General features: G+C 41.3%; 1 protein-coding gene across 1 annotated transcript; it reads right to left on the bottom strand.

The window, feature by feature from the left end:
- Positions 1–1,548: 1,548 nt before the first annotated feature.
- Positions 1,549–6,053, bottom strand: HSPB3 (heat shock protein family B (small) member 3). The gene has a single exon (XM_050947186.1). The coding sequence runs from the start codon at positions 5,975–5,977 to the stop codon at positions 5,531–5,533; it is 447 nt and encodes a 148-aa protein (XP_050803143.1). The 5' UTR covers positions 5,978–6,053; the 3' UTR covers positions 1,549–5,530.
- Between the last annotated feature and the right edge of the window lie 4,236 nt (positions 6,054–10,289).

Raw genomic sequence — 10,289 nt, 5'->3', positions numbered from 1 at the left:
CACACTCCTGCCTGGTGCCTCTTCAGTGGTGGTTTGCAGAGCCTGGGGAAGGCAGACAGGATCATTGGAACAGTGAACTCGACTAAATACAAAGTGCTGCCAACTGCACAGTAAAGAAATTGGAAAACAAGATGGACACAGAATTATTCTGTAATTTCTCTCAGTTTCAGTCATTGTTAGAGTTTTCTTGTAGTAATGGTAAATACAAAATTTTCAGATGGAAATATGATTTTCAAGTTATCAATGTCCTTAAAGAAGACCCAATATAGGACTGAGACTCATCCCTACTGCTAGCACTGAAGTGCCAACGTGGTTGCTGCATTCCTTCAGAGGAAATGTTAAATGATGGGCCCATCTGTCTCCACAGGCAGTTGCCCAGGTGCATTGCATGGCCCTTTTAAAAGGGAGGAGAAAATAACCTGGGTGTGCAGTGTGTTCATCAACATTCATTCTTTCTTTCACTAACTAACAAATCTTGCAGTCCTTATTCAGGCAAAAAATCACATCAATGGGAATTTTTCCTGATTATGGACTGAGTAAGGTCTGCAAGTTTTGGCTTATTTAAACAGGAAATTTGAGGAGCACAGTGCTCTCTTTTCAGATATCCAAGGCTGTGTCTGAACTATTCTTGAGTGGATTATGACTGTCATATTTGCCTGCGTTCATTGCACTATGAGTATCCGATTGCATAAAGAGGCTGTGACACCCTGAATACAGCAGATATTATAAAACTAAATAAGTCTATGGAGGTTGAGGATCCTTAAGACCTTGTCAAACCATGCTCTTTATTTTTGTGCCCTTGCTCTTGGTTATTAATCCGAACTTGAGACTTCTGGCATTTTTAAAGTGCTTGCAGCAAAGAATCCTGTGGCACCTTATAGACTAACAGACGTTTTGGAGCATGAGCTTTCGTGGGTGAATACCCACTTCCTCAGATGCATCTGAGGAAGTGGGTATTCACCCACGAAAGCTCATGCTCCAAAACGTCTGTTAGTCTATAAGGTGCCACAGGATTCTTTGCTGCTTTTACAGATCCAGACTAACACGGCTACCCCTCTGATACTTAAAGTGCTTGGAATCACTTGGACACTGCTTGATCAATTACATACTTAATCCCTTCACCATTGGGAACTGATGAGGCTCAATAACAGCTGCTCTGCAGTTCATACAGCAGCATATATTGCTTATTCTTGGCCAGGCTTTTGTAGACAGCCAATGTCAGAGTTCCTTATTTAATCATATCAATGTGTCATAAATCTACCTTGAGCTATGGCTGTTATGAAATTCTATGTAATTTATAAAATTACCACTGCCTATGAGCAATATTAATTTCTCCCTTCGTGTCTCTCATATTCACATCTAATCATAGTAGAAAGGCAAACATTAGAAATAACATTCAAAATAAGTTAGTTCAGCCCCTTGGAAAGAATGTGCAACTGTTTGCCAAATATATTTGAGGGAAAAGTCCATTAAAATAATTAATTCAAAAGCATTTAATAAACTATAGGGCAAAAATGAATGAGACATTTCCCCTTGAATTATACTCAATGCTACAATATAGACAATGAGTGTGTTGTCTCTTGAATAGATGATACATATTCTAATATAGTCTCAAGTATGTATTTACTTGTTACATTCACTTAGGTTCTGCTCCTGTGCCCATTGAAGTCAATAGCAAAGTTCTCACTGATTCTAGCCGTGCAGGATCAGACTCTTATACCGCACCCATCAGTGTAGCCTGTGAATGCACTTTAAGGATCTAATTCCCCAACTACTGTTACTTTTACACTAATATAATTCCACAGACTTCAGTGAGTTCACTTCTGATTTACATTGTTGTAAGCAGGTGGAGAATCAGGCCCTAGCTGTCTTAAGGGTGGGTTTTTTCACATTTCTGTGGCCAAATTCACTGTCAAATTTTATGTTGTATGATTGTTTATATAAATACTTGTCTACACATGAGTTATTCTGGAATAGCTATTCCAGAATAACGGCAAGTATGGACACTCTTATGCTAGATTTTTATTTGCTTTTTGGTTTTGGAGCCTTTACGGTTCATATTTTCAAGCTTTTCTCCACAACAGAAAGGACCAGAAACTTTTTTTTTTAAATGAAACCCAAGAATCTTTAAAATGAAAGCTCCAGGAATTGGTGGGCTAAAACCCCCACCAGATAATATGAGACTTGTGACAAAATTATAAGAATTTGCAATGCTTGACATGGAATGGACAATTAAGAAGTGAGCATGTTAAAATGTAACAATCAACACTCCAGGTCAAATGGTCTAGTGCAGCCTCCATTGCTCTGGTCTCAGAGAACATAGAAAGAGTATTGTCATATTATGGTGTAGGAAGGAGTAGACCCACAGAGAGGCAGATGTGGTTGCAGGAGAAATACAGTATGTGTTTTATTTGCAGTAGCTCAGAGGCGAAACCTACTCACTACAGCACTACTTCTGGGTGTAGCAAGACCTACAACAATAACTCTTCCAGCAGTGTGAACTCCATTTGCTCAACACACTGGTTTCACACAAGTGTAACCTCACTGACTTTAGTGGAGTTACTTGTGACTTACAACATAAATGAGTTCAGAATCAGCCCCTTATGCTTTGGGAAAATCTAGAGCTAGGTGCAATAGCTGCGCTCTACTTGGCCAGCTCTTTTCATGTGTATACAAATTCAAGTCAAGCTGCCAGGATTATGGACTAATTATTTGCCAAATTTCCATTTGTTTAGTCAGAGCTTGATTTATTTATAAAATCAGCCATAGTTTTATGTTTGTATAACTTTTAAAATTGCTAAATCCATATTTTGTAAATCTCCCGTTATCTCTAGATACATGAATGCCTCCACTGTAATAATAGATAGGGCTGGACTTTTCATTGTAAACGATCATATCTTACAAATTCTTTGTAAAGTAAAATGAGCAATAGAAGAGTATTAAGGTTTTTTAAAATGGCGCTAAACCTGGTTACCTCTATAGATGGTCCTGAACCCAGATCGCAATACATCTGATGGTGTAAAAACCATGGATCCAAACACATCTAAACCCAGATCTGCATCTAAAATTTGCTAATGGCCCTAACTTATATTATGGGCTCAGCGAAATCTCTGGATCTGAAAGATCGTGGAGTTTGAAGCGTTTGGAATCTGAATCTAGGCCTGAATTTTGCGACTGGAACCTCATTCTAATTTCCTTAACCAATGGATATAGAAAGGCAAACTTGGGGGCAAAGGAGAGGGTTGAGGGACTCTTATTTTATGTTTAAATCAGTTTGCTAGAAAACATTAGTGCCACCCAAAAAGAGACCAATGTGTACATCAGTCAAGAAATAAATGTAGGTCCCTAACCTGCTATCCACTGTGATTGGGTGCAGCAGGGTGAGCACATGCAGTGAATTGCAGGCTCTGGACTTAATCCATCATTCCTTATGCAGAGCAAACTTGCTTTGAAATTGGTGTGAGTTTGGACTGCAAAAAAAAAATTAAAAAAATTAAAAATGTAGTACACCTCTACCCTGATGTAACACGGTCCTGGGGAGCCAAAAATCCCTACTACACTATAGGTGAGACGCCGTTATATCGGGGTAGTAGTGGCAGGGCTGCAGAGGTGATTTAAAGAGCCCAGGGCTTCTCACAGCAGCCGGAGCCCCGGGCCCTTTAAAGCGCTGCCCAAGCCCCACTGCTGCAGCCCCGCGGTAACGGTGGCAGGGCTCCAGCGGTGATTTAAAGGGCCCAGGGCGTCTCACAGCAGCCGGAGTCCTGGGCCCTTTAAAGTGCTGCCCAAGCCCCACTGCTGCAGCCCCGGGGTAGTGACAGCAGGGCTCCAGTGTTGATTTAAAGGGCCCAGGGCTTCTCACAGCAGCTGGAGCCCTGGACCCTTTAAAGTGCTGCCGGAGCCCTGTTATTTCGGGTCAAGTTATAGCGGGGTAGAGGTGTATTTGGCCTATTCCAAACCAGTGTCTTTCAAATTTCTTCAAATTTAATTGATCACTAATATAAACATTTCTACAGCATGCAGCACAAACACACAAGTCTAATGCTTTCACTGTAAACTAGAGAGCTCTCTTTTTGAGCCTGGAGTAGAAACATTTTTGTTAATCTGATTTTTCCCTTGTGATTTAATATACTCAGAATTTTATTTGTATTTGATTTAGTTAAAAAATGTTTTTAATTTGTCTGAACAGCAGATGGCTATCAGCAAGAGTCTGTATTTAGCTTGGCACTTTCCACTCTGCATTCCTTTACTATTCATAGCACAGCAGTCATACTTATCTTAAGAACACATAAAAGGAGGCAGTTTCTCTTGCAGCTGCAGTTCCCCTAGAATTTTTGTGTATTTACAGGACCATTTGTAACAAGTCTTTTTGTAATGTTGAAGACCAATTGTTAGACATAGCAGGCAGAGTCCTGGCTAACCTTAGTTGCACAACTCCATTGAAATGAGTGGGATTGCTCTAGTATAATTGAGAGAAGAAAGCAGCCCTGTGTTCTTAGTTGGCCCTGTCTTGCAATCAGGCATTTGAACCCCTATGCTGGTGCAGAGCCAGTTAGGCTCTGTGAGCACAAGCATCTGCTGCCAAAGATCCAATTGCAGGATCAGGACCTTAAGTTCCAAAGAAAGTCACAGAAGAAAACATTTACATGATTGTTATCACATTGTTTGTGTAAACTTGTTGGATTAAATTCATCCCTAGCATAGTAATACCTTTAAGTCAGGGGCAGCTACACAAGAATGACTTTGGGACTTTTGAGCTTTTATAAGTGAGCAATATTTTTTCTATGGTTGGCAGAAAGCCAGGATATTTAAACAAAATGAACTGTGATTAATAACAAAGCATTTGAAAAATTTCCATCAAAACTAAGTTGACTCAATGTTAGTAGAAAGATGGCACGTTTTGAAACAGTGCATTTAATGTTTATTCTGCTGTTCAATATTCCCTTAAGTACAATATATTTGTAAAGGGCAGACTCGCAAGCAATTTTTAGAAATAAATTTGAATTCAAAAAGTTTTTCGCCAAAATTATTTTGCAGACCAAATGCATGCGGCTCATGCGTGCTTTGGACATCTTCTAAGAAATGTTGAAGTTAACATTATATAGTGATATGACTTATAAAAACATAGCATTTTTCTGTTATGTAGAATTAAAATTCCATAAAATGTCTGCTGCTTCTTTCATTATTTATCTCATGAGTACATATTACAAAGGTAACCCCTGTTTATTGGCATTTTTATACATGCTTTACACTTGGTACCTCATCAGAGAGCATTATATGAAATATTTTTCATTTGTTATGACTGCCATAAACTTCCCTTTGTCTAAAAAGCGTGGGTCTGCAGCTGAAGGAAAGTAGTCTTACATTTCACATCAAACAATAAAACTCAACATGTCGAAAATATATGCAAAGTTTTGTTCTTATCTCCATTGTAAATACAAACCAACAACTTCACATGCATAGCTACGTTGCAAAGCATTGTTTGAGTTAAACTAGGAATAATATTATCTCACCAATAACAATTAAAAAGATTTTAGTCCATTCCCTCTGAGCTCTTCATTTCAACAACCAAAATGCCATCATGGCAGAAGAGAGCAGACAAATCTTTTTTCTTGACTCCATTAGGTAATTTGTATTGTCTAACAAAGCTTCTGGATATGTAACCATGTTCGTCCATCCTAGGTCCATGCTGAGCTTTGATCAGGAGCCAGCCTTCGAAAGTCTGAATGATGATATCTTCAGGACGGAACTGCACAACATCCAGTAAGACCTGAAAGCTGGGTTTGCCTTCCTCGGTGCTGTCCCTCTCTGCTGTAGCTGTACTTTTTGTTGCATGTCGGCTTCTCACCTCAGCCTTGGATGGGCCTGGCAAAGCATATAAGGAGTGATCCAACTTGCACGCTTCCAGATCTTGGACAGCAAACTGCTCCTGATAACGTACAGGAGTTTCCACCCAGTGTCTTGTAACTACTCCTTCCATTGCTGAGACAGAAATATGAGTTACTGCTTTCTGATAGCCAGTGAAAGCAGTAGAGTCACACCGGCGTAGTGAGCTCTTTCCAGCTGCATGCCTACTCTCAGACTAGTTTATCAGTTGATGTAGCCTTTCATTTTTAGCACTGGCAGAGCTTAACACTTAATTGGACATGCTTCGTGTCCATGAAACATGCCTCATCTTTTTATACATTGACAATAGAACACTATTTATAGGGGATGTGTCTTCAGTTGCTTTAGCAGTTTTTATGCATACACTAAATAGTAAAAATGAAATTTTATTGCACTATTTGTTCTTCGCACATTAACCTGTTTGTTGTTATGAGGAAACAAGGTATTTTTACAGGTTCTTTTATTTGTCTAGAAAGGAGTGTGATGTTCTTTCTGTTTCTCAAGGGAAACTACCACAGTAACTGTAAAAGCTATATTTTTTCTCACTGAAATATAGAAATTATTTGGGGCAGGGGAACTCAAGCTGTTTGAGCAAGTGAGAGAAGCAAATTTGGGGATGGTTTCACTAGAAAGTTGTCAGATGCCTCTAAAGCTGTGGCAAAAGTTTTGCAGGGGCCAAACTCTGAGCGCTCCTGAGAGTGTTACTTGTGGGCTGTTAGCTGTCTCTTCTCCAACTTTAAGGTAACTGTGATGCTGACTCAGCAGTTACAGATCTTGGTGGTATAGTAGGAGTGGCCAGTATTTTGAACCTGACAGTGTGATGGAGTCTGAGTCTGCAATTAGAGACTGTAGCTCAGACTCAAGAGCCTGAATTAGCCCTGTAATCTCATAGTAAAAATGAGAGTCAAAATAAATGGGTGTCCTAAGTGTTGGGGAAATTGCAAAAATGGCTAACTTGGTTCTTACTGACTCATAGACTTTAAGGCCAGAAGGGATTAATATGATCATCTAGTCTGATTTCCTGCACAGTGCAGGCCACAGAACCTCTCCCACCCACTTCTGTAATAGACCCCTAACCTCTGGCTGAGTTACTGAAGTCCTCAAATCATGATTCAAAGAGGTCAAGCTACAGAGAAACTGCTATTTACACTAGTTTAAACTGGCAAGTGACCTGCTGCTGAGAAAGGTGAAAAAACCTCAGGGTCTCAGTCAATCTGACCCAGGGGAAAATTCTTTCCCAACCCTGAGCATGTGGGGAAGACTCACCAGCCAGACACTTGGGAAAGAATTCTCTGTAGTAACTCAGAGCCTTCTCCATGTAGTGTCCCATCATCAGGTGTTGGAGATATTGGCTACTAGCAGTTGCAGATTGGCCATACACCACTGTAGGCCGTCTCTCATCACACTATCTCCTCCATAAACATATCAAGCTCAGTCCTTAAACCAATTAAGTTTTTTTGCCCTCACTGCTTCCCTTGGAAGGTTTTTCCAGAACTTCACTCCCCTCAGCCTTTGGTTAGGCTAAACATGCCAAACTTTTTGAGTCTCCTCTCATAAGGTAGGTTTTCCATTCCTCTGATCATCCTAGGAGCCCTTGTCCAGTTTGAATTCATCTTTCTTAAATATGTAGAGCCCTGCATAGATACACAATTCATATCCACAGATGCGGATATAAAACAGATATTCATGGAGCCGCAGGGGTCTAGTGACAGTGAGTGAGAGCAGCAGGGCCATGGCCAGCGACCGGGCCAGGAACCACAGCAGCGAAAGCAGCAGCATATCAGGCTCCTGCTCACAGGAGCCAGTGCCCAGCCTGGGCAGCTCCTCCAGCATGGCTGTGCTGCCCCCAGCCTTGCACACTGGGGCAGACACCAGACTCACTGGCAGCTGTCACTGGTCATACTCGTGCTAGTGTGTGCAAGTGGCTCGCACGCTCCCAGATAGGAGTTTCTTCCACGCAGCAGTCTGCAACTCCTGTCCAGAGTTTGAGAGCTGCTTGCTCACAGTAGTGTGAGCAGGGACTGCATCTGCTAAGTGTGGTGCCTGCCCCAGTGAGCAGAGCTGGGGGGTAGCACAACCACGCCAGAGGAATTGTCCACACAGGGCACTAGCTCCTCAATTACCATTTACTTCTATGTCCTAATGACTTTCTCTTTCAAAATTTGTTCCAAGACCTTGCATACAATTGATGTCAAACTAGCAGGCCCTCAGTTTCCTGGATCACATTTTACCTTTCTTAAAAATACATGCTTTATTAGCAATTCTCCAGTCACAGGGGTACAACTCCTGAGTTTACAGAATAATTAAAAATCCTTCCTATTGGTCTTGCAATTTCATGTGCTAGTTCCTGTAATATTCTTGGATGGAGATTATCCAGGCCCTCTGATTTGGTCCCATTAAGCTGTTTGAGTTGACTTCCACCTCAGATGTGGTAATTTCCACTTCCATACCCTCATTTCCATTAGCCATCCTGCCACTATTGCTAAGCTCCTCATTAACCTTATTAAAAAATGGAGGCAAAGTATTTATTTGGGCGTTGGGCCATTCCTAGGTTATCTTTAATCTCCACACCATCCTCAGTGCTTTATGACCTCCATGAGGTAGCTTCTTGGCAGAGTGCAACACTTCAGATGTGTTAAAGAGACTTTCAACTGTCAGGACTAATGTTAGCCCCTTGGTCCCAGCAGCAGTGTAGCAAGGCCCCAGAGGGGCCATGTACAAGAATTCCAAAACTTGCTCCTCTCCAGTTCCCCCATAGCCCCATCCAGTGTTCCAGTTCCTCCCTAGCTTCCCTCCTACTCCACCCCTATGGTCCCCCTACAGATCCTAAGCTCTCTCTGTATCCTCCTCTTTCCCTCTAGTTCTGATCTAGGCTTCCCCCAGCACTCCCTCAACCTCATTCCAGCCTCCTTCAGTTCAGTCCTCAGCATCCCCAGCTCTGATCCAATCACCCCATGCAGACTCATTTACTTCCCCTTCTGCCCCTCATGTCCCTGATCCCTTGCCCTAGGTCCCCTATAGCTCTGCTCTAACCCTCTTCCTCCATCCTCAACAGTGCTGACCCAGTCCCCCAGTTTCTATCTAGTTCTTCTCTAACCCCCTGTTCCCACCCTCAACTGCTATGTAGGCCCCCATTTCTCCGTCGCATCACTCCCCAGTTCCCCGCCATTGCCCCACACTGTGCAAAGAGGCTGATGACTTTACCTTGCACTCTGTCTCTTGGTGGGGGGTGCGGGGAGGATGTGCTTCCCATATCTGGACCCCCTTGTGTGCAGGTGCTGCAATTTCCCCCACACCTTCTCTGCTCATCCTTCCTGAAAGTTAATGGACTGCAGAGACATCAAGAAACAAACATTCCTATTTCAATAGTTATGGCAAAAGAATCTGTCCCCACCCCCACTCCCTTTGTTTTATATACAAGAAACCCTTGCAGATTACAAATATAAACTAAGTGACTGCAGAGGAGAGGTTTTCTTTGTCATTATGCTTGCTGGGGTTGCTATTTTATTTTCAGAAAATGTGAAACCTGACTTGCTTGTTAAGGAAATTGTTTAAAGGCTGGCCATTAATGGTTCAGGTTGATTTTGATCTATATTAACTCAGTTCAATGAATGCTTATGCCTACTGTGGGAAGGGAATGAGTATGCTTCTTTATTAAAAGTCTGGGTACTCTTTTGGAAAACTGTCCAGCACATAATTCTGTGTTTTTAGGATGTGATTCTAATTGTATGGTTTATGAGAACATTAGCAGAAGCCCCTGGAACCTCACCCATTACCCTCTAAACAGCTGTTTTCTGTTTTACAAACCAGTGATTCAACCAATGGAGGAATTTTAACCCTCGTGTGAGGTAGTATACTTGGTTGGTTGTCCTTAACCAGACTAGACAGGTATTATGTCTTTAAAAATCATTAAATCATTTATATTTATTGTTCTCAAGTTTTATTATTCCTACTGGGTTCTATTCTCTGATAGTCTTGTTTAGCTCAAGTTAGTTTTGTGCTCTGTTCATTAACCTGCTCTATATAGACACTCTGAGGCCCCCTCCTTTTTTTTTTTTCAAAAAAAAAAAACTACTAACATTTTCTGGCGAGAATGGGCTAACTCTAAGGAGATTCTTTCTTCGAGACAACTTGGTAGATTTCTGAAGTTTTGATGAAAAAATGTCAGTACATATCCTGTAAGACATATTTATGTCTGTTTTTAACCACATAAAGTTCTCTTAGTCCCTAGTCCTTTAAATATCTCCTATCAAACATACTGGGAACAATATGTATGGTCTAATTAGTGAGTGATGGTTTGAATTCCCTTTAAATACACAAATTAGGCAAGGCTATATAGGTATTACTAGGATCACCCATCATGTTCCATAATAAGAGTCCAGCAGCCTACTTTGTCTACCCCTATC

Source organism: Gopherus flavomarginatus, chromosome 3 (genome assembly GCF_025201925.1).
Source record: "Gopherus flavomarginatus isolate rGopFla2 chromosome 3, rGopFla2.mat.asm, whole genome shotgun sequence".
Classification (NCBI taxonomy): domain Eukaryota; kingdom Metazoa; phylum Chordata; order Testudines; family Testudinidae; genus Gopherus; species Gopherus flavomarginatus.
Note: the sequence above shows the minus strand (reverse complement) of the source record. Positions and strands in the feature narration are given on the sequence as shown.

Bases quoted from the DNA above. Each gene is read 5' to 3' on its own strand.
- HSPB3 (XM_050947186.1), bottom strand. From the start codon at position 5,977: ATGGAAGGAGTAGTTACAAGACACTGGGTGGAAACTCCTGTACGTTAT.